The sequence below is a fragment of the Anarrhichthys ocellatus genome, unplaced genomic scaffold, assembly GCF_004355925.1.
Source record: "Anarrhichthys ocellatus isolate YVR2014 unplaced genomic scaffold, GSC_Weel_1.0 scaffold139, whole genome shotgun sequence".
In the NCBI taxonomy this organism is placed as follows: domain Eukaryota; kingdom Metazoa; phylum Chordata; class Actinopteri; order Perciformes; family Anarhichadidae; genus Anarrhichthys; species Anarrhichthys ocellatus.
The window spans coordinates 443,562-468,522 of record NW_022280169.1 but is presented as its reverse complement, the minus strand read 5'-3'; the positions used below and the strand labels follow the sequence as shown (position 1 = coordinate 468,522).

The 24,961-nt window shown below is 42.9% G+C and overlaps 1 protein-coding gene across 1 annotated transcript in view; it reads right to left on the bottom strand.

The window, feature by feature from the left end:
* aldh1a3 (aldehyde dehydrogenase 1 family, member A3) overlaps positions 1 to 19,711 on the bottom strand; it is a 47,530-nt gene extending 27,819 nt beyond the window's left edge. The window contains exons 1-8 of the mRNA XM_031877529.1: positions 19,580 to 19,711; positions 19,321 to 19,425; positions 18,644 to 18,784; positions 16,259 to 16,388; positions 8,710 to 8,771; positions 3,572 to 3,700; positions 2,664 to 2,777; positions 1,710 to 1,812 (exon numbers count right to left, since the gene is read on the bottom strand). Of these exons, the coding sequence (XP_031733389.1) occupies positions 1,710 to 1,812; positions 2,664 to 2,777; positions 3,572 to 3,700; positions 8,710 to 8,771; positions 16,259 to 16,388; positions 18,644 to 18,784; positions 19,321 to 19,425; positions 19,580 to 19,678 (883 nt within the window). The 5' untranslated portion in view covers positions 19,679 to 19,711. The remainder of the gene's footprint in view (positions 1 to 1,709; positions 1,813 to 2,663; positions 2,778 to 3,571; positions 3,701 to 8,709; positions 8,772 to 16,258; positions 16,389 to 18,643; positions 18,785 to 19,320; positions 19,426 to 19,579) is intronic.
* Between the last annotated feature and the right edge of the window lie 5,250 nt (positions 19,712 to 24,961).

The window sequence follows — 24,961 nt, the reverse complement described above, 5'->3', positions numbered from 1 at the left end:
AAGGGGAAGGAGAAGGTGAAGGGGAAGGACAAGGTGAAGGGGAAGGACAAGGTGAAGGGGAAGGTGAAGGGGAAGGGGAAGGAGAAGGGGAAGGGGGAGGGGAAGGGGAAGGGGAAGGTGAAGGTGAAGAGGAATATTTAGGTGAAGGTGAAGGGGAAGGAGAAGGTGAAGGGGAAGATGAAAGAGAAGGAGAAGGTGAAGGGGAAGATGAAGGTGAAGGAGAATATGAAGGTGTAGGTGGAAACTAACCTGTTAGTTTAGTCTAGAGTGCAATAGGCTATGTTTACTCCGCTAATATTAGTTACTTCATATCTTATGTTATGTTATTGTGTTTACATTTTACTTTTTCAGCCGACATTAATCAATGCATGCAAACTTATCGAAAGCTATTCAAACTAAATGAGTTGTTGTTTTCATCAGATGCTCTTTAAAGGTATGACAGAGTAGTGTTTCAGTTCAACAAACAAACTGAATGCCATCAGTCAAACCACAATATATCATCACATTACACATGAGTGGTACAGTAGAGGCTGCATTAAATCGGCATGTTTCCTCTGCTACAGTTTCCTCTGCTGCTACTCTTTAATGCCAGCACTCGGGTGGGTATAGTTTAAAAAATGAAGATACCAGTACCAACACCAACACCCTTAAATGAATACAGATACTAAAAGAGTAGATCATTCGATACCCATCATGGGAATGGAAGCATTCAGTTGTGTAAAATGCCAACACTGCGACTGTGGCTCATAAGGTAGAGCGGGTAGTCCCTCACTCAGAAGATCTGCGGTTCGATCCCCGGCTCCTCTAGTCCATGCCGATGTGTCCTTGGGCAAGACACTTCTCCTCAAATTGCTCCCGAAGAATGTGCCATCGGTGTGTGAATGCTTAGATAGAGTCCTGATGGGCAGGTGACACCTTTCATGGTAGCCCCTGTCATCAGTGTATGAATAGGTGTAAATGATGACATGTAGTGTTAAAGAGCTTTGAGTGGTCGGAAGACCAGAAAACAGATATACAAGTACAGTCCATTTACCATTTACTTCTATCAGTTTAGAAATAAAGGTGTGTAGTACAGCCAGACTCTCCAATGCTTTGGTGGCATCTTGGCTCGGTGAAGTGCCAACTCAAATACATTATTATTGGACATTACCACACCACAGACTGTATGGGTTGTAGCTGCTGTGCTTATGGGCCAATCACACATCGCATTCAATTAAAGAATGCTTGTGGGGATTGGCTGTGAGCAAAATCATACAAATAGTCATTTTATTCTAGATCTTGGCACAAAAAGGATCGATTACAGGTATCTTTTGACAGGAGTGTTGATACTACTTGGTACTGGTATATTATTACGTTAAAGGTATCGCATACCGATACTGAGTCCTAGCCAGCGCTGTCTGCAGCACAGCAACTGAAGCCAGGGTTCTCTGCAGCCCCCTGAGCTGCAGAATCTTTTTTGATAGTGCAATAGTTATGGGATGGCAGGCACGGCACAAAAAGGTAAGCTGTACAGAGGAAAGATGACACTTGACATGCCTCATATTTCAATATTTCTGAGTAGTAAAGTTATGTAATGAAACCCCTGGGGCTCGTTGGTATGGAGTAATTGTATCACAGGTCACACTGGGAATCCAGTGAATGCTGAGACAACCAAAACGCAACTTCTTGATGTTGCCTTTCAGAGAGAACGTCAGTGCATGTTTACTTACAGTCACAGTCAGCAAACACAATGCAGGGGTTCTTCCCTCCCAGCTCCAGAGTCACCCTCTTCAGATTACTTTTGGCTGACGCTTCTTTGATTAGCTGACCGACCTGCACACATAAGGGTATACTGAGTCATACCTTAATGCATCATGGGTAAAACTGAAAAAAACCTCCTTTACATATACCCAGAAACAGAATAAAAGAGACTTTAGATGTGAGTGTTAGGGCTGGCCTTTTAACTCAAACACTTCATGCTAATACAATCACTGATCATCATCTTTGCATTACAAAACAGATTTCTCAAGATGAAAACAATACAATACTTAGTTTCATATGAAGACATTTCATCTTGATAAAGGAGTAATAAATGAGTCTTTTCTGTAATCTAACATGGATGTCACAGCTCTACCATTACTATCCAGTTTTTTCCATCTCTCACTCACCCAATCAGTTCATTCAGTGCACCTGACAGTCACACTCACCTCATCAGCTCATCACTCTCACCTGCTCACTCTGCCTCCTCCACTATTTAAACCCCTGCCTCACACACACTCACTGCCAGATCGTTCTCCGCTTCCATGCAATACACCCATGGACTGATTCCCTGTTGCCGACCCTGCCTGTTTCGGACTACCTCGCCTTGCCTCTGCCCTGGTAACTCGCTCCTTACTACACCCGTTACAATGGAGGAATTTTGATTGTGGTTTGCATGCATTGGGGCTTTTCCACTGTTGAAACTTTGCCAGGGGACCAAGAAACGTTGCTGTTGTTTCAGGGACTTAATTCAGTTCACTTACAATCGTTCCAAGGGCAGGACTTTCTGATGGATGAGTATTGAGGCACGCTGCCCAACGCTGATTATGAATCACCAACACAACAAACTTTGAGTTTAAGGATTAAAAAAAGAGTTTCATCACATAGCACTGGCCCAATATAAATATCGTCATACACTCTCACACCTCTGTAGAGCCAGTGAAGGCTACTTTGTCGATGTCCATGTGGCTGGCGATGGCTGCTCCTGCTGTGGGACCAAACCCAGGAACAATGTTCACAACTCCAGGAGGGAAGCCCGCCTGAAATGGTAACCCAGAGAGCATGTTAGTGCTGGGGGTCGACAGCAAGAGACCCCTCATATGAGGTCAGAGACATTTGATCCGTCTGCCTAGTTCAGGGTGGGTTCAGTATTTCTTTTATCATCTTTCTATGTGAGCATTGTGACATTTTTGACAGTTTAAATATGATAACATATTGGTATTTTTATCTTTAACAACAAATGACCAGGCTTCTAGCTCCATTGAGGTCATGTCCTCTGTACTTTCTTCAAAGAATTGAAATGGATTTATGGGTGGAATTAAATATTCTACAACTAAAGCATTTACATGGTTTCACATATCTTCTATTGCCTCCAAATAAGAAATCACATTTACAAAAATACAGCAAACTTTACGTCAACTCAGTTCTCCATCAAACTGTATACTATGATGACTCAGGCGCAGACTAAAAGAGTCTCTACATTTCTTTGATCTTTTCACAGACTATAATCTGGTCTCCACACAGTATTTAAATAAAGCCTTGGGAATGTGAACTTGGAAACTCACCTTAAAACAGTTCTATAAACTGCAGACACAAACATATTTCATTTACAGTAACTCATAGACTTCACTACTTCTGTGGTTTCCTAAACTGTGATTATGTTGAGTGGAGGACAAGGACCTTGGGGAGTCCGAAACAGACATAGTTGAGGTGTTCAGGTCAAGATTGTCTCCCCTGCTGGAAACAGTCACTATCTAAAGATAATAGAAGCAGAGCAGTCTGATCTCAGGCCCAGAATAGGTTAAAGAATAAGTTTAATGTCTAAACCTCAGACCTCTTTGATGAGCGCTCCGACGTGGAGGGCCGTGAGGGGGGTCTGCTCTGCTGGCTTGATGACCACAGTGTTTCCACAGCTCAGGGCCGGAGCCATCTTCCACATGAACATCAGCAGAGGAAAGTTCCACTAGCACAGACAAAAGAAGGCATGTTAGCTGACTGCTGTCCATGTGTACCAGTACCAGTTAGATTAAAGCACACTGTCACAAACAAATGGCGCAGTTACGCTGCAATTTAAGTTTTATTGAATTTACCCCCTCTAGGCTGATATTAGTAGTTATTTCTGAAGTCATAGTTTATATCATAATATATTGCTTTTCACTGTTATACAGGTCATACACATTACACAGGTTAATCTGCTACAAGGGGTAAACGTGAGGTAAAATGAGCCGCTGGGTCGCCTTTGAACTCCACTCCTCCTTTGAAAAAGAACCTGAAGGAAACATTGGCATTGAAACACTTGTATTGAATGTTGTATGGACACTCAAAAAAGTTCCACTGAAAACCAATGCAGCAATTGGCCAGAGACGTGACATAATGCAAGTTTCCCTTTTTTCATTCTTCACACAAATACTTCTGTTACATTTTATGTGTATGTCCAAGTGCAACACGGTGAATGTGTTTGAGCAGACTGTTTCAAAGTGTGCACCATTATTTCAACAATGATTGCATCTCACTTCTCTCTTTGACTGTATGCTTTTCCTCCTGCCTTCTAGTGTGACTGTCTGGAACAGCTAGTACCAATTTAGATTTGAACTGTGGTTGTATCAAGTAGTTTGTTTCAATACACCCCGGTCCTGAGGATTGAGTGATACAGGCATTGTGCCAGACTGTGGTGGTGAAAAGGGAGCTGAGCCTGAAGGCTCACTTTGGGTTAATAGCTTTTGGGTGGTGAAAATATGAGATTCATGGATACAAGTGGCCGAAAACTGCTTTTCAGAGTGGCTGGGCTCATCTTCAGGTACAGGGTGCCTCACTGCTGATAACGATACCAACCGAACGGCTTGCTTTAGAGGTTTTCTGGACATGTCTAATATACTGAAGGGACTACATGACCAATCTGGACTGGGAACATCTTGGGAAGGACACCTAGGCTACCTTGCTAAGCCTGCTGCCTCACACAACAAAACTGCATTGTGAGTTACGTTTCGAGGGAAACGTATTTTGTCGCGGATCGGTTTCTAATGAAAGACCGCGTAGGGAGGAGGCGGTCGGGGTGGTGGAGGATGGGTCAAACAAACACAGGACTTTGACCCAGGAGAACGCTGTTTGTGTCCCTTGTAAAACAGTCAATGTTGAGTTACTCTAATAAACATCTGTCGCTTAAATAACCTAGCAAAAGTGTTTTTACCAAACCAAGTAGTTTTGTTGTGTTTTGGTTTTGCTTTCATTTACAATGTTAACTGTGTTTAAAACAGTTTGAAACATAATTAAGATGCTGTTAACTGTATGGGCAAATTATTTATTAGGAGACAGAGTTGGCCGCTGCTACTTGGGATGAAAAATACCTAACCCACGGGTCGGCAACCTTTACTGTCCAAAGAGCCGTTTTGTCCTATTTTCCACCAAATAAAATTTGTCTGGAGCCGCAAAAGCTATTTGATATCACAGCTTATAAAGTTTTATATATAGTTATATTATATATACAAAAGATATAGTTGTATTTATAGAACAAGAATAAATACAATTCTTGAGATTTTATTGTTATTTTACCTGTTTAGAACAATATCAAACTCTTATGAAGAGCTCAGTTTGCTGCAGCAGTTGAGAAATCGCTCTTTGTCGCTCATCTCCAGCACATGCTGTGTGCTTGTCTTTCAACATTACATTGTTTGCACATATCAAAAATAAAGGTAAACCAGCATCGTTGGCAGTGAAAGCAAATGAAGACGTCCATGCAGAATTATACTCTCTATTTTCCTCCATGACTTTTTTGGATTTATCCGTTGATAGTTTACTGAGGGCGGGTCTGCAGATCATGATTAGCCACCTGCAGAGAAAGGCTCCTGACAGCGACGTAATAGGATGTGATGCACATTTTAGGTGACAAAATACTAAAACATTTTATATTTTCAGTGATGCAGTATAAGAGCTGTTCCCTTTGAAAGATTGTCCACTTATTTATTTCCTTTTTTTTTTTTTTTTTTTTTTTTTTTTTTTTTTTTTTTTTTTTTTTGTCAAAGCCTGGGGGAGGTTGCCGACCCATGACCTAAACAATAGGCAGGTGTCATTTTCTGCTGCTATTTTTGTCTGATAGTAAAACAGCCAAATCATACAAAATATTTTGTGTGCAGAGAGACTTGAAGAGACTAGAATACTTTCCTTCTTAAATGACCTGATATGTTAAATACTTTTGATGTAAACAGTGGCTAATTTCTGTAAATATAAGTACATGAGAGGCACTAACCTGGGCCTTTAATCCAAGCAACACACACATCATCATCACTATTTTGGTCCCCTTCATCACTTAGAGAATATACAAGATAATAAAGGTAGCTCTGAATCTTTAGGATCATTCAAAGTAAACTAATTCAGAAAAGAAGCCACTTATTTTCCAGTTGCTCATTTCTATGTTGGAAACCAATGGAAAAAGAATTGAGCACCAAACCCAAATTGGACAGCAACACACGAGAGAGCTGCATGTTTATTGTTTAGGCATTGTTAACTTTTAACCGTTTTACACTTTGGAAACACTCAGAGCCATTAAGGGATCTTGGGATCTCAAGTGAGTAGAAAGGTTGCCTGTTTTCCTCTGACAATGACTCATGCTGTGTGTGTGTGCCAGCACTACTTTCAGTAATTACACAACGTCCTTCAGTATAAATTTCACTTTTATGATATAATCTCCCATGTCAAACAACAGCCGTTTTGTTCCTTTGTTGCCAAAGCAACATTGGAGGTTATGGGCCTCTGCTAAGAGATACAACTGAATGGCTGTATTCTGTCATGATGTTGAAATTATACATATGTGTCTGTCTGGATCTATCACAAAGTGCAACACCAACCAAATGCATGTATTCCAATGTATGAAAGTAAGTGGAAGCAGCACAGAACTGAGCTGTGTGTTCCTGTAACAATAGCCCTGAAGGGAGTAGCAGAGAGGAGCTCTTGTTTAGGGACAGCAAAGATTAAGATAAGGTTTCTGGTACACTTACCAGGGTTTCATTTCATCCTCGCATCCAGACAGTGCTTTTAAATTGAGTGCAGTTGTCTCACTAGAGCTACACATTTATGATCAGTGCTTTTCTGGAAAGTTAAGCTCAGTCTTTAGTGGTTCCAATTAAGCCTGAATGTAGTTCAAGATATAGTGTATTAGCAGTGTAAATGATGGAGCCATTCACTGCTGTAACCTGCTGACGTTTAAAGGGCCTGCTGCATTAAAGGAACTCTGTAACATTTTGGGAAATACGCTTGTGCCTGTATAAGTCATAGGAGCAGATTGATATAACTGTTATCTCAGCGTGCCCAGAGTGTGAATGATTTAATAGAGCTTGTGCAGCAAGTCAGTCTAATTTGCCTGAGTGGCCAACTTTGGTACAAAAACTGTGAGTTTACCTAAAACTGCAAACAATTAGGATGAACATTTTCTGAAGGCAAGAAAAGCTAATTCTATAGGTGTGACCAGGGAAAGAGCCCTTAATAAGCATACGCACAGAGCTGGAACAAACGAGGAGGAGATAAGCATTTCTTTGGCATATGTAGTGTGAAACTGTCATGGTCACTATGGAGTACTGCATCTAGTTCTGATAAATCCATGTTCCAGTATAAAGACAAATGTGGGATTAGTTTAGCCTGGCTTAGCTTAAAGACTGGAACGAGGGGAACCTCAGATGTCTGAATACATTCTTTGTCATTGCCTTCCTTTTTGCTCTCTGGTTACGGTTTGGTTGTGTTCGGGAAAATGACACTACTTGTCTTGTTTTAGTAACTGATCAAAGACATTGTTAAAGTCCAAACAGTTGTTGACTGCTGATAGGAAACGGATTGTGAACAGCTGTTTTCAGTGTCAAGGTTACACACGCTCTATTGATCCATCCACCTACAACCACCTTCCTGCAGGGTTCTGATGTGCTTTCTAAACATTCACAGGTTAGGACAGAACTCAACCCTGCATGTAGTCACTGAACCACAATGTGTCTACATGAGTAACTGGTGGAGTTCCAATCTCATTCTGTCATTTTGTCACAGCCCTCCGCATCTGACAGCAAACTCATCCGCAGCAATATGAGACACTCAGAGAAACTGCTCCAGAAGTCAAGTGGCATGGTTCAAACCTCAAAACAGTCTGAGGAGGTCGGAGGTCGGGGTGAATGGATGCGTCAGACAAACACAGGACTTTAACCCAGCAGACTGCTGGTCCTGTCCTGAGTGAAACCGGAAGTCAACGCTGGCTGAAATGAGGTAAGTATGTTACTGAACTTATGTAACAAGCATACTTATCTTAACCTATGGTATTTTCCTAAACCAAGCAGTTTTGTTGCCTAAACCTAAAGTGACGCCAACGGGTCTTGATCATGTGGCTTTTGAACCTAATGGTTAAAAATGATAAATGAAGAGAATCATGTCATGATCAGGATTTGTTTCTTCATACTTTTAAAGCTGTTTTGTTCGGAGTGGAGGTGTTTCTGGGTCCCAGTGTGTCATTTGACCATCCACAGTGATGAAACTGTGACTCGGCAATCATGCATTACAGCATTTTTTTTCCCAACCAGTCGAAGCTTTAGCTGTGTAACACATGCTTTAACACATACAGTATATGATGGTTATGTAGATATGCAGTGAGCTTGAGCACAGAACATAGGCCTGTCACAAGTTGGCATCACAGCAGTGTGTTGGACTCAAGTTATAAATGAGATATTGTGCAATGTTCTGATTTGATAAATGCTTATTAAGAACAGATTGTATTACAGCAGAATGGTCAGAGATCATGAGGTACCCTTTATTGGATCTCCATACACACACACACACACACACACTCAGTTTATAAACAACAATGCTATGTGTTGTCTTGTGTTATTTACAGTGTGTATGGGTGTGTTTATTTTTCTCAACAAGACAATTTAATGTGCACAGTAATAAGAATTCTTATTATACATTATTGCTCATAAATTAAAACCAGATCTCCTCTGCACTTACTGGAATGATGGCTCCACATACACCAACAGGCTCGTGTTTGGTAAAACACATGAAGCTTTCATCTGTAAAGAAAGCAGACACAGTACAAACACTTTAAACTACTGTATACTAGATGGAGGTTATGAATTAGGCACTGCCAACTTTTTATTTTTATTACTGCTTTACAGGCCCCTCCTCCCCAGCTCAACAAAGGTTATACTGGTCGCCAGCGGGCCAAAGCTCAGATTCACTCTTGTTTCGGATGCACTCTTACAAACACAACAAAATAAGAAGCTGAAGGCAGAGGGCAGGGTCGCTGTAGATAGAGACACCACACACTTATGTGGGTCAGAAGAGTTGATGGAGAGGGACTATTATTTTTCTATCAGCCTATACATTTTTTTTTTTTAGGAAATTCCTACTCCTTGTGTCTTTTAAATCCCAGTGAAACGGAATTTGGAGTGTCTTTATCTTTACTGTGACGTATTACTAATGTAACGCAACATTTGGGCTGTGTACAGTTACAAGAGGGATTTAGCTCAAATCCTTCGCATCGATTGGATCGCTAACAAGTGGGCGATACGTATCTGGTTGAACTAGCTAACGTAAGAACACGTCATATTTAGTTTTACAGGAAGAAAAGATGATTTGATTTAGATTTTAAAAAGAATATGAAGAAATGTATTCTTTTGTAATTGTTTCTGCATATGTTGTTAAATAGGTGCACATTATGACCGGGGATGTGATCTCCATTTCATCTTGACTTTAAACTACCGTTTAAAAAGTCAAGTAGATGTTTGCACAAGAAGGTTGTTCAGTTAGTTTCCAGATAAAACGAAAGTTACGAATGTAACTACGGTTCTATGAATCCTGGATGACCGCCAGAGGCAGTGCTTAACACTGGATATCTTCCGTCTCGCGCATGCGCAGGTCGAATATTTATATCAACAAAGTCAACTGTGACCCCCGGTGACCCCCCCCCCCCCCCCCCCGTCATCTATAAGTTCCGGTGTCATCCTGAGTTCAGTTCTATGGAATCTTCTCGCGAGTTCACGGGATTCCGAGTGACCAAGAACTCTGGAGGTCATCCAGGATTCATAGAACCGTAGCTGCATTCGTAACTTTTGTTCTATTTCATCCTTACTGACCGCCAGAGGCAGTGCTTCACACTGGATGACTTATATCAACAGTCACGAGGAAGCACAGTAACTACCTCGTATAGCTCCGGCAGAGAAAATTGGCCAAAGAACCCTCCCCAGTGGGTGAGGGGTGGCAACGTTAACTCTGTAGTGTTTGGTGAATGTGCGCGGTGATGCTCATGAGGCCGTAGCACATATATCCTCCACAGGCACACCTCTCAGGGCTGCCCTTGACATGGAGACACTCTTGGTAGAGTGACCCTTCACCCCGGATGGCCAAGTGCAGTCGCTCGCCTTGTATAGGCAATGGCCTCCACTATCAAGTGGGATAGGTGCTGTTTTTTAGAAGGAGCACAGCCCTTCTTAGGCTCACCATAACTGACAAAGAGCTGCTCCGACTGCCGTATGCAGGCGGTGGCTTCCACATAAGCTCTGAGGGCACAGCCTTGACCTCTCCTCTCCCGATGGGGGGGTCAACTTTGCCAGCTGGATAGGCTGGTTGATATGTGAACGTGTCAACACCCTTGGGAGAAATGCTGCATTAGGCCACAAAGTGACACCCAAGCCATCTGAATTCCACTTCAGACGTGATTCTTTCACCGACAGGGCATGCAGCCCGCCCCCACATTGAGCTGAATTGATGGCAAGGAGAAAAAACGTTTTGGCCGATAGCCATCTCGGCTCCGCCTGTGCCAGGGGTTCAAAAGGAGACAAGCATAAGGTGTCCAGTACCAAGGGTAGATCCCATGCAGGGGCCTTCGGGGCGCTCTGGGGATGCAATCGCAGAGTCCCCTATTTTTTTTTTTTTTTTTTACTGGTGTCCTTTTTTTGGAAAGGACACCAGTCTGTGGCTCTCTCCTGTGTCATTATCGACCTTAGTATGCTGCCCCGAAATAGCGGCCACGTATACTCCAAGGGTAGAGGGAGACCGGCCCTTATCTAGGAGGGACTGTAGAAACTCAGTACAGCAGGCACGGGGCGCTGTACTGGGACCTTGTTCTGAGCCGCACACCAGTCAGAGAACAGCTTCCACCTGTTTTTGTACTGCAGGCAGGTAGACTGCGCGCTGGCATTCAGAATAGTCAGTCTGACTGGTTCTATGCAGCCACTCAGCATCCGGTCGGGCCCTCCCGTGGCCAGACCCATAGTTGAAGGCGGCAGGGATTGGGATGCCAAATTGCGACAGGAGACCCCTGCTGTCGGGGAAGAACTCTGACAAGCATTAGCAAGATCAGACGGAATGGTGGAAAGGCATAAAGAAGATCCTCTGGCCACGTGTGAGCCAGGGCATCTTGACCCAGCGGACTGGTCCTCTCCGTCAGGGAGACCCAGTGGGGGCAGTGGGTCGACAACACGTCTGGATGCAGCTGCCACTCTCCCGGTGGAGGCTTGTGACGGAACAGGAAAACCACAACCTGGTTCCGTTCTCCTGGTGGGTACATTGCCCGCAGGCTGGTCAGGCGAGGGGCCGCCCAAGTCAGAAGGGCACGGTGATCCCCGTAGCAACTTCTGCAGATCTGGTGCCCCATTGATGGTTTATGTGAAAACGCAGCAGAGGTGTTGTCCAACCGGACAAGCACATGCTTTCCCTTCAAATATGGCAGGAAGTGCTTGAGCGCTAGCTCTAGAACCTTGACCTGCGGCCTTTGAGCAGACAACTGCCCCCAAGCAGTCCTGTTCTGTCACACTGCACCCCGCCTTGACAGGCAGGTATCTGTTGTGACAATCTCCCGGCGGAATGGAACCGAGCTCATGGGGACACTGTTTGCCAGATATGCACTCTCCCTCCATGGGGATAGAGTGAGTAGGCACTGTTTTGATACTATTATTGCCCTGTATCTGTGCCACTTGGCATCCAAGTGAAGGCAGTTCAGCCATCTGCAAACCCAAGGGAACGACACTTGAGGCAGCTGTCAGTTTACCCAATAGTCGGAGAAAAGGATGTAGGGCAACCGTCTGCCCCCTCGGAAGGGGGAGAGGTTGTGGGGTTGTTGTCCACACGCTGGGGCGACAGACAGGCCCTCATAGGGCCAAACTAATGAAGGTTATGCTCTGAGAAGGGCTCGGGTAGCTCCTCTCCATGTTCACCTTGAGGCCCCACCGGGCCGCGTGAGAGAAGGCGAGCAGTGTCCTGTGGCGCCTGAAGCCGGGATGGCGCCCAGGTCAGCCAGTCGTCTAAGTACGGCAGTATGTTCACGCCCTGTGATTGCAGGGGGAAAGGACAGCAGTAATACACCTTGTGAACACCCATGGGGAGATGGGAGAGTCTGAATGGAAGCAACCTGGACTGAAAGTGGCGGCCTTAAAAGGCGAAACGAAGAAACTGCCTGTGGTGATGCACCATGGGAATAGGCGTCGATAGACATGAACCACTCTCCCTTGGAAATCTGATGCTAGGAGAAAAAAACCGACAGCCGGCCTGGAGACATCTCCTGGCCCCCCTGCCTCTGGAGGCTTTGGGGGGGGGGGGGGGGGGGGGGACTGTTAGTCCCCAAGTTCGGAGGTTGTCTGGGGGGGACGTAGGTAGGGATGTATGGGTAGCGGTCCGGTCTCTCAGCGGGACGCTGAGGCCTGTGGTGGCTACTAGGGTAAGCTGGAGGCTGAAAAAACGGCCTTGGGGGGCCAAAGTGGGACCCCTAGATCTGCGGGGTGCAGGCATGTCCCTGCAAAGACCAGAGAACTGCTGCCTGGTCTGGCTAGCTTCAACAGTTCGCTGAAGCGCCTGTATAGCAGCTGACTTGAACAGCTCACTAGGTTCCACTGGGACAGTACGGAGGGTCCTCCTACATGTCTCAGACAGGGGTGACTGCACCAGCCAAACCTGGCGGCGAGTCTAGACCAGGGTGGACATCATACGTCCAAGTTCCCTTGACATGAGCGCAAACGCCTGCAATGAAGCATCACTGAGGCTGGAGGCGGAAGCGTCGAAAGTAGCCTGCTGCGAGGGCAAGCATGAGGTGGGAGAGGGAGTTGTCGATACGGTCCACAGCGCTGCTGTGTCATAAGCCCTGGATAGCAGGTCATCTTTGACCCGACGTTGGGGTTGAGGGCACCTGGCATCGGGCCTCAGAGTCTCCTCAGGGGAAACTATGATGGACGCAATAGTCGGCCAAATGGCTGGCATAAGTGCAAGGCCAAATTTTGCCACCTCCTGCATGGCCGTCAGGGTTCGCCATCTGATGTAAGGTGGGAGAGAGCCCTGGTGTCTCTCCAGCATGTATGCAACTCCCTCAGATATTCCTCGGCGGGAGGAACAGAAAAGGTGGTGGGGGCGGGAAGGCGCCTGAAGAAGACACTCGCAGGTGGAAGTTCCAGCTGATGTGTATCCCACTGTAGGCGTGCCAGCGCCATGCAAATGTTCAGTGTAGGTTGGGCTGGATTCAGCTGCCCTGACAGGGGGAGGTAGACCTCACGCATCAGGTGTTCCACTTCGGCCAGCCTAGCAGACCTTACTGCTCAAGGCGTGATGCCGCAGGTTCTGCCTGGGTTCTCCGAGAGGCCCTCCCTCAGATGCCCGAGGCAAGAGGTCAGGGCCGACCTCAGGCTGAAGAGGAGCTATACAGGTCCTACAGCCGGGAGAGTTTAACATGGCCGCGATTCTGGAGGAACCCTTGTCCCACTAGTTGATGCGGAATTCCATTGATGCGATCAGATAGCACTTCTACGTGTGATTATGGACAAACAGCTCATTAGCTTTTTGTTGAAAAAAAAAAAAAAAGTGCAATATTTCTGCTGTATTGTTAAGGTGTCTTTAAGTGAATGCTTTTAGAATGTAAGACCAGTTTTAACAGTGAGACCAACACTCATTTACCTTCAGCTGTACTGTCCGTAAAACGTGTCAGTGGCTCAGCCGATAACTGGTCAAAGCTGGCCTCCCAGTCTGCACTCTGACCTTCTCCAGTTTCCTGTGTGACTGATCACAGACTGGGAGACTCCCTTACAGCAGGACTTTATCTTTGAGTCACTGGGTGAGTCCATGTTCAACCACAGCTTACTGAAGGTTAGTCAGTTGGGAACATCCTCATACACAATGTGCTGTCAGTGTGTAACACAGGATTCAGAGGGACAGCCTCAGGCCTACAGTAGCTCTAACACTCCACATTCTAAACTGACATGTCCATTATACTACAAGATCAGAGGCAGGAGCATCCCTCTGCACGGATGGACTGATACCAAAATCACTTTGTCAATGAGACCATTAGATCGATTAGTGAGCTGAGGTTCGTGGTCATTTATCTAGCTGACCAGTGGAGTGCCTTTGTCCCTCTACCACTTTTGTTATATTGATGATATATCTATATTTCAGATATGAATAACTTGGCTTTATATAAGAATGAGAACACCATAAAGGTCATTTAGCATTAAGTTGTCTATTCAGAAACACTTGGATCAAAATTTTGGATAAAGACTATTATATTACATATAATACCTATTTTATAATAATAAGTTACCATCACAATATGTTTGATTTATGGTGATTTACTCCTTGCTGTTATTGTTGATAATGTTGCTACATGTTGTATTGATTTATTGCTAGTTTAATGTTACCTGGAATCCTGCAGCTCTGCTCTGTCTTGTGTCATTTAATCTCCCACTTTCCATAAAGTCAAATGCACTTATTCCTGACGGTGACATGTCTGATGATGGGCGAGCTGGCTAAGCTTAGTAAGCCAGCCTACAGCATGTAGCTTTATGTAAATATTTCTTCTGCTGTCAAACTAAAATTAAAAAGCAGCCGAGCAACAACTTATTGTGTCTGCAGTAGTACAACAATTCTACTTGTGAGAATGAATGAAATGAAAAGTGGAAATATTTGTTAGCTATTTCTAGTGGCATCTAGAAATGCAGATACTTTTGGTTTCTGAATCTGACTGAGTCATCATTAATAATGTTGCTGTGTTACATTTGACTGCATTTGTAGACTCTTTCTTTAAACTTGTTTTCTTCTCCTATCTTTATTTCTACTGTTGTAGAAGCTATGACAGGTACATTTGTTAGATTTTCTCAGTTTTCAAACACAATGCACTGGTCAGCAATCGGCACATTTAGACTGACGGAGAGGGTTTCCAGTACACAACAGTGTTGTCTATCCTGAGTCCACGACTCATCCAGACAAATCTTACTTTGCATCCCATCCGGTGAAACTAGTCTCTGCAGCAGCTAAAGGATTTCACAGTGTGTCTGTCGCCAGCTACGACTGTGCAGTTTTCATATCAACCTTCAACTCTGCTCTGTGTCTTGTCTTGATGACTGGTAGTGAAACCGCTCCAGGATAAAGGTCGGGATTACTGGCTGAGAGGCTGCCGGCTCGGTGAGGCATTGAGCCAATGCTGATTGTTAATCCTCACAGACCGATTACTATCTCGGCCTCTTCCTCTTCCTTTTGTCCTGCTGTGCCTTACATCTCTCACCACTCTATTGGGATCTAATCAGGAGGAAAAGTCAAGCGTGTTTTGTCTATCCGCTGTCCTGCAAAGGAGACGCAAAGTAGGATCTGACAAGACGGGGAAGTATTAAGGCTGGATGAGATACCAGCCAGACCAGGTCACTTGCACCATAGCAATTAATTTGTTTCCCAATGGTGCACTGGTTATGGAGCCCTATTAATTATCATTTGCACACTTTTACCCATCTTCATTTATTTATTCATGTATATTCATTTTGCATATTTATTTATGGAGCTCATAAAGAAAGGGAAGAAAAACTGATTTGTTCACACAAACTCAGCCAAAAATATGAATTGATGCTCTCAAATGTATGATTGAGTAAATAGACTAAATTGAATTGAGTAATTCCAGGCACCGCAAATCTAAAACGCTCTTTCCGATCCGACAGGATCAGACACAACTTTTAACTTTAGTTCCTGCTGTTACATCAACTTAAAGAACAATGCAAATCAATTCATTTGTGACAGCAAAAAGTAACAGGAGAAAACAAATGTGTTGATTTTTGTTTCAGCCTCCTTAAAACTTGTGTGTATCACAAACTATGTTGTGCACTGGAAACACGAGAGGCACTTTAGCTTTAGTGTTGAGTGTGTTTCTGTTGTCCATGTCAGGGCGTCTGAGGCCACATATCGACTCACACTTCTCCCACACTTACACGTAACTGTGACCCAAAGGGTCAAGACCGCAAGTCTGTTTTCCTCCTATATGCAGTGATTGTGAATTGGACTCTGAGTGCTGCCAAAATGCAGGTGACCTACACAACAGTACTGTCCCTGAACGCATCCCATAGCCACACACATACACATACATCCACAGTATATACAGTCTTTAGGCGTTCTTGTGTCACTGTGCCGTTGTCTTTGCTGTCTGTTGTTTTAACGATGGCTGCATGTAAATGTTTTTGTTTTATTATTGATACAATAACATGATGGTTCTTTTGTTGAATTCCTGACAGTGAGAATACGATGACACACACACACTCACCTACAGGTAGACTCTTGCCGTGGATCTTGTCGGCCCAGCCTGCATAGTACCGAAGGGTTTTGATGCTGCCGTCCAGGTCAATGAAGAAGGAGTGCAGGAAGGGCTTCCCTGTGTCCAGAGTCTCCAGGGTCTAAAGAACCAGGAAGACTAGCATTCAATCACGTTGCACATTTATATGAAATATTTGCAAAGCCATCACTGTTCTTAAGAAATGTGATTTGTCATTGTAACTGTAACTGTAAATGATTATGTAGCTTTGATTTAACCATTGCTGCAAACAACCCTCCTGGTTAGTCAAAACTAATTTGGAAAACAAAATGAATGCTGACGGTAAAATGATCTCCAAACTGTCCGTTGTACACTTCCATCCCACTACCTGCTTCCACTTTGACCTCCTGTACTTACTGTATTTTCCTGTGCAATCAGAGATCATTAGGAGCATTTTACTCTATTTCAGTTTGAAATTCAATTGAAGTAATTTACAAAGAGAATCTGGATAAACCTTGTTTCACACCTGAAACCTTGAGATTTTTCTTCTTTCAGACTAGTAGGAAGAAAACATCCCAAATACACATTTTGATGTTTATTTTTACTTCTATTTGCATCTGAAAATTTCTCATAAATTCACCATTAGATAATGTCTCATTTGCATATTTGACACATACTCATGAATGATTATGTTAGAATGAGCCAGACATGATTTACATGGCAGTGTGTACCAACATCTATTCCATGTGTACTTACTTTTATGTCATTGTCAAAGGAAAAATAAGAAGTGTCTCCGCAGCCCTACAGATACTGGAACCACTGTACTACTTTACTGTACCTTTAAATGGTCCCAATCTGGTCCTTATTTCCCCAAACATAGCTGGCAATTTAGCGTAATTAGCCATACCCTGCACACTACCTCTGCAGAACATGTTTGCAATTAGCAGTCACATGCAATCTGATATTATCACTTCACTCACATCTGTAAGGGCTCATTTATAGATCTACGTCTCAATGCAAGATGGCAGCTAAACAGAGTGATTAAACACAGCAATATCTGAAAGAGAGGGAAAGAAACATCCAGCAATCATTACAGTGAGTGAAAAGAGACTGGGGTGGGGTCATGATGTCATGCAATAATATAGGCCAATCCCTGATATGAATAAGTCAACATCATGAGAGCACATGGACAGTTTTCAGCCGCAGGATATCCTATACCTTTGCTGCTCATGAAATAGCACTCGCTTCTATAATTCACATCCATAGTTATGAATAATATCTGAAACACAAGCAACACGAGAAAAAGAAACCTGTTGTCGTTTAGCATGAGTTAGTTGTGTAATGCAGGGACTCGTGGTCATTAGGGAATATGTGTTTTTCCAGATCTGACACTGAGTTGTAAACATTAGAAAATATTCAGCAAAGAGGAAATCTGCTTGTCAGAAGAAATAAATCAGAAGTGGTGGAAAGCAAGTTAACACATTTACTAAAGTACTGCTAGTAACTACAGTTCTGATGTTCTTGCTTTTTTTATGCTACTCTATATTTCAGTACATTTCAGAGGGAAACTTCTTATCTGACAGCTAGTCATTTGGCAGATAAAAATCAATCTTTAATGACCATAAAATATCTTTCTTTTTATACAGTAAAATAAACTACCCAACAGCAATAAAATACTTTCAACCACCTCCATCTAAAACAGAAACAACATTACTATTATTACACGCTAATGCATCAGTAATAATATTATTCATGGCCATTATGTTGCATAACAAATATATCCTTTTGATACTTGAAATTAGTTTTACTCTTGCTACTTTTACAGTAGTGACATTTCGATGGAAGATGATGCAAGACGTTTATTTGTTTATTTTATTTTTCAGTTTTCACCTCAGTTCAATTTTATTTGTAGAGCCTAAAATCTAAAATGATAAATTTGCCTCAGAGAGCTTTAACATATATACGTAATCCTCTGTCCTTGTTTTTCTGTTTGTGGAAGTGATCAGTGATCAGAGCAATCAAAGGTTGCCATTATGACATTGACCAATTTTTATGTATCACGTGAATTGTTTTAACGTTTTGTAACTACTTTTATATTTAGTTTGATGTAAATATATCCCTCCCCATAATTAAGATTTTTTTCATCAAGTTATTTGTCTTCTAGATCCCATTCTAAAATGCATCTGTAACTCTTGAAATGTACAAGTCCATCATGTTTTCAAGTTAAAAACAAATATTTTAAATTGTGAAGTAAAATATATGGAGGCTACTAGAGTTTATGTAAAGTTACGACCAATTGAGAGAAGCCACGCAGCTTATACAACAGCTCTCTGTAGAGAACACTACACTCTGGCCTATAGGGCGGGGAGCACAGAGAAGTACTGGGAAGGAGCCCACCGCCAGCAGCAGCCGGTCCCTCTCCATCAGGTCGGCCAGTTTGTGCAGCAGCCTTCCGCGGCTGGACGCATCCATCCTCCGCCACGGAGAGCCTCTCTGCTCGGCCGCCTTGGCTGCCTCCACCGCTTTGTCCACATCTTCCTACACAGAAAACAATAAGCAGAAATAAACGGGACATTGTCGGGACGCGCAGGTCTCCCGCAGCTATAAAGACAACGCTAGAACAAAGTTAGACTCAGCGGGCTGTGCGAACCGCGCATGGAGACAGAATGACTTTTTCTAAAGCTTTCAGGGTCACTTTACAATTCCTAATCATATTCGCATAAGTGGTATCAATATTAAGTTTTGAAATCTTTCGGTTGCCAACTTCCCACGTTGATGAGAGACGTCCCGTGGCGTGCGTTGAAAAGCAGCGTAAACGCTACTTACAAGATACATTGTGTACCGAATTTATTTGATTAGGATTTTTTAATATGCTGGAGTTTTTAGACATTTTTCTGAAGAACACAAAACATTAAATTAAGTTAATTTAAATGTTTAATTAAATTAACAGATAATAAAATGAAGTTTGGCTTGAAGCTGTTTTTCCCTATTCATTTTGTGAGGTATGTATGTAGACCTTCACTGACTTTAAATTCATTATTATTATACAATAAAATAAATGAATGGCTTCTTACCTTGTCTGCTTCTTCCACATCACAGATTTTGACACCTGTGGCTGGGTTGAAAGTAGGAAAAGTCCTTCCACTGCTGGATGTGTGCCATTCATTGTCAATAAAAATCTGTGGAAAGTAGGGAGTGTTTGTAATGACTTTGGTTTGTGCCTCAACTGATACCTGATTTAACCCACCATCAAAGTTCAAAAAACGCAATAGAGTAAATGCTTCCAACCCTAGCTGCAGCAGCTGAACCTGGTTTGTATGTAGAGCCCCTTACCTTGGTGTGTCTGACCTCCTGGACTTTGACAGGCTGAGGAAGAGGCAAAGCTGGGATCCCTTCGGCCACTCCGTTCTCTGTTGTTCCGTTCTGTGCCATTGTGGGTCAGCAGTACAGTCCAGGGCCAGTCTGTCTGCTCCGTCTACTCAACAATGTCAGCCCATCCACTGGCTTTTTATAAGAATGTAGAGTTCCTCCCTCCTCACACAGCAGTTGAGGAGAGCCCAACTCCGCCCCTCAGCTCCGATGAAGGGCCCTTATCTGTGGGGATATGTGTTCTTACAGAACCGTAGAAACATTATGCAACATGTATTCGTTTTATAACTAGTGTGTGAAAAGTGTGGAAGATGGTGGTCATGTGATACTGTTGACCTGCTGTTACCTTCATACTTGTATATAAGCAAGGCGGTGAGGCAGCAACTATTTCCAGTCATGACGAGGGTGAATAAACACTTTTCATTTGAACTGGTTGGATGAGCATTCACGAGCTGTGTGAGAGAGACCGTACATTCCAGATAAAGTGCTGCTTTTTTTAGGCTATCTAGGAAGTTAGCGTCGCACTGGTTCCCTTGTCAAAAAAACAGCTGGGATTATTCCACTGGATTTTGGATTATGGCAGAAAATAAACTCTGTGGCAAACAAACGTTCATGTTACGTATACGTTTCGCTCAGCAAGATCATCTTCACAAATGAACAACATTTTTATGACTGAAGTGTAAAGGGGATCGGGAGAAGTAAAAACAACATTAGGCTATAACTATACATCACACTCACATGAACATGAGTATACACAACGAGGCTGTGAAGGCGGAGGTGACGTTTAGGCATCTCATTTAGACCGCCTTTTTTAAGACACATAAAAGCCTCAAAGGTCAGTGCAAAGTGCAAAAATGCTGAGTCTTTCCAAGTTTTATGGGCCTTTCCCACAGAACATGTCAACTACGCTCTGAGACCCATTATTACCAATTGCTTGCCCGGCGCCACAATGTTTCTTTGCCCCTTGGACATAATGTGCAGCGCAAACTGCGTCCTGTGTGAAAGGCCCTTTAGGACTCATTCCTGCAGCACTTCATTCAGAGCATATCCATTGCCTCACTGCTCTCAACATGGGGATGGCTGAGCCAACAGCTAGCAGCTAACGGTGTAAACAATAGTAACAGTGCTGATAGAGCTAACAGTGTTTACCTGAGGGGTAATGGGAAGGTGGGAGCTACGCTTCCATGACGCGTTATCGGCTGTAACCACTGTATGAGATAAGTGCAGGCCGGTCGTGAGGTAAGTGGAGCACGCTCACATGCACTAACGTGCACGTGCGTCCTGCTCGGCCATGTCAACAAAGCACAGAGAAGCTCGGATTACACACAGAGATTTGACTTATTTTCCTGCTCAGGTTAACATTACTCCACACATCTTTACATAGAAAGGTGTTGCTACATCAGTGCTCTGAATATCTGTAGATAATCTTTAGCAAAGTGAGAGTCAAGAGTACAATTTCACACCTGAATTATTTGGCTGTGTCTTTCAGTCCAAGCAATGAAAGTAATGAGACTGAATTCATTCTGCTGAACAATATTTACATCGCAACATAGCAGCTTTGATCAGCTTCTGTTGACCTATTTGGACCGACTGTTCATCAACCGTGCAAAGGTGTTATGAGTTGTGATGTCCTTTGCACATTTGGTTTTCGCACCTGGGCCTGGCGAAGTTGAATGGAGTTGAACACATGCAAACAAATGCTTTTGTTCATGAGGACAAAGCTGCTTGCTTGCTCCGGGCTTGCACTCATACACAGTCTGCTATTGTTTCCCCTTCATTGCTTCTTGTCACTCTTTATGTCAAAGTTTAATTAGGACAACGGGCTTTCGCAGGCTCATTTCTCACTTCAGCAACTTTCTAACACTTCATAATGAGAGAGAGAGACTCAAAAGGATTTGATGAAGGGGGAGGGGGGACTTGGCAGGATGGTTAAGTCGGGAAACAATATTGAATGCAAAGCATGGGCCCAGAACCATGCAAATAAGCAGGAACCTGCACTGGATTCATTGCTAAACAGGTTGAGGGATTAACGGCAAATGAGAGATCAACAGGGCCACCATACATATTCTTTAGACGAGGCTCGCAAACAAGTATTTATTAGAGTATGGAACAAAGCCATTGTAGTTTTTTATCAAATGGTACTGAAACAAAAGGAAATGCTGCGCTGGTCTGGGACTATTTTCAGCAGTGGATGAATTAACATTAGGTGCTATAGTTAGTGTTTCTGTCACCCAGTGCAACAGTGTCTCATTGACATTTTAACAACAATTGAGCTCTATGGCAAAGAGGAAGAAGAGGTATCTGTCTTTGAAACACACACCACTTGTTACCATCATTGCTGGTTTAGCTGTACACGTGGGATTGACCTATTTTTCATACATTGCTTTAGCATATTTTACTGTTGCTTTGGTTCCCACAGTGGAGCTTCAATATGCAAGCCATTAAATGTAAAGAGCTGAGCCAACTTAAATTAAATGATTACCCTAACTGTAAACTAAAAATTGTGAGCTATCAATGAGGGAGGTACAAATCACAAAAACATTTATTCATATTTTTGCCAATATTATCTTGGCGGGCAGCATCATTACACAGTTGCTAATCACTACTAGAGTTGTTTTTGGCAGTTTGTCATAAACAGCAGACGATGTTTTTCAGTGAGAAAAAATGACTTTTCTCTTTTTCCCGTCAGGATTTGAGTGCACATGCAGCACCAGCCTCAGGTAGTCAGTGTAAAGCAGACGGTTACCAAGAAGCAAAGCATCATGGGAGTAAGAAAAAAAAAATCGTTATCATGTATGGATAAACCAAAATGAACACTGTAAGCCAACTACTTGATTACTATGAGTAAATTATTTAGACAGCATTTGTAGAGGAATGATTCCATCCCAAGCTATTAAATCCATAAACATGTACACTGTACCAGATTGATTGTTTGATTATTTGTTTGTTTTGGTAGACAACATGTGAAGAGTGGAAATGTGATATTTTATATGATACTTTAGTTTAAATCAAATCTGAATTTTACTGAAACAAACCTTTATAAAGTCTGCTTCTGTAGATCTCGTGACATGGGCCACCGGGAACACTGCAACGAGGTGTGATCCCTCTGTGATCATGAAGTTCTACAGCACAATATTCAATCGACCAGCTGACTGACTGTCAGGAGAGCGTCCTGTCGTGGGAAAGTGGATCCAGGTGACCTCTTCTTCCAGGCCCGGCTGCTCATGCTAATTGGCACTGCACACCTTCTAATGACGGTCAGCAATCTTCAAGGCCAATCACAATCCCTACAGATAGCTAACAGCAGCATTATGTGTTGTGTGGAGAACTTGTCGTTTATCATTCATTTCAGCTGCGATACTCAAATTAGGAGAATGTGATGAAACCAGAGATAACATGAGTGAAAACTGAAGTGATCCATGTTTGCAAACTGGGGTGATACAGCAGAGCAAACACAGGGAATTATAACAGCAATTTACCTCTCAGAACTAGAGAAGTGTATGAAGTATTTCTGCACATGCACATCCATCCATTGTGATGTAACTAAGCTTTATGGAGTAAAAAAATTAAACCTTCACAATACTAAAGTATAATAAAAACAACTTACAGGTTGTGGAGAAATTATATTTCACAAAACATACAATAAGATATTTCAGATTCTATAATATAGTGTATAAATAGGAAACAAGTGTACATTGACCATGCAGGAGATGAATATGAAGAAGGAAAACTACTCTACTTTTTGCTCATTCATATGAAAACACATGATATGATAACAATATTATATAACAATATAATAATACACAGGTACAGTACCAAAAAAGGACAACCTCAAAATTGAATTGAATTGAACCACTAACGTATCAGCTACAGCAGCTGTGACTGAGTGTATCTCAGTCCAATACAACAGAAAATAATAATAATAAAGGATTGAAGTCGAATTTGAGATATGTATTAAGCTGTTCCATTAGGGCACAAATGATTTATTATAAGGAAACAAATTGATTGAGTCAAGGAAACAAATGATCATAATGTGGGAACAAGACATGTAGCACAGAAAATATGTCATTTTAGGGTCCCAATGACTGATTGATCAAAAATCCCACATTTCATTTAAAATACAGAGTATTTGAAGTTTAAGAACTTGTTTAGGGAAGGAATGACTTCATGGCAAACAAGAAGCACCAGTAACATTCTGGAATACTCCCAAATGCCCGATTTGAGAATCTCATAGATATGATCTGAACCATAAATATCATTCTTACCTTGAGCGGCTTTCTCTTTAACCTCAAAGCACTTTCCCGTGTCTGTCTATAGTTGGTCTGGACTTTCAGTCACTCTGCTGCATATTGACACAAACAGACAGAAAGCAGAAGAGAGAGGGGGGAGATGAAGAAGGAGAGAACAATTCAGATGGGAAAAGATGGACAGATAGAGAAAAGAGGGAGAGAAAGAGAAGGAGAGAGGGAAGGAGGGAGAGTCTGAAGCACTGAGATAACTGTCCAGGTGTTCAGAGCCAAACAAAGGCTCTTTTCAGGGCCGGATGAGAACGCACTGCTTCTCCACTTGTTGCAAAATATACAGGATAGATGAAAGAGGACAGAACAGGACGGAGCTTACACTCTGTTACCGCACCAAAGTTTGGAGCAGGGGAAAGCCTACCCAATGACATGAGCCTCATTGCTGCCAGTAAACAAGAGTAAAGGGCTGAGGTCCGAACTGTGAACACTGACAATAAGGGAATTGTGTGCAGTTGCAGTAAGTATCATGTGTTTGAGGGTTCTCAGGATCAAAGTTGATGGGATGATAAGAGGAGAGAGGTAAATACAGCTACAGGACAGTACACCTTCCCTCCAAGTAGTTACAATAATATACATCAGCAGCAATTAGGTCTTAAATGTTGCTTTTTAACATATCTGGTAAGTCATTCAATGTTGATACTGAATACATACCAGCTAAATAAAATTGCAGACTACTCAGAGTCAGACAATACTGTAAACATTGTAATATTATACATTGTACCATTGATTGTTAAAGAGAGAAGATGGTCTGTTTCTATAGAGTTATTCTTAAAGCTCGTCATCGGTGCCACCGGGTCGGATTCTGGTGAAACCAGATGACATCATGCAGGTTCACCAGAAACTCCTTCAGCTCAGACTCCAGCAGAGAACGGTCCACCGTAGACAGACCCAGATCCTCCATCAGAGACCAGTCCACCGTAGACAGACCCAGATCCTCCAGCAGAGACCGGTCCACCACGGACAGACCCAGATCCTCCATCAGAGACCAGTCCACCATAGACAGACCCAGATCCTCCAGCAGAGACCGGTCCACCGTGGACAGACC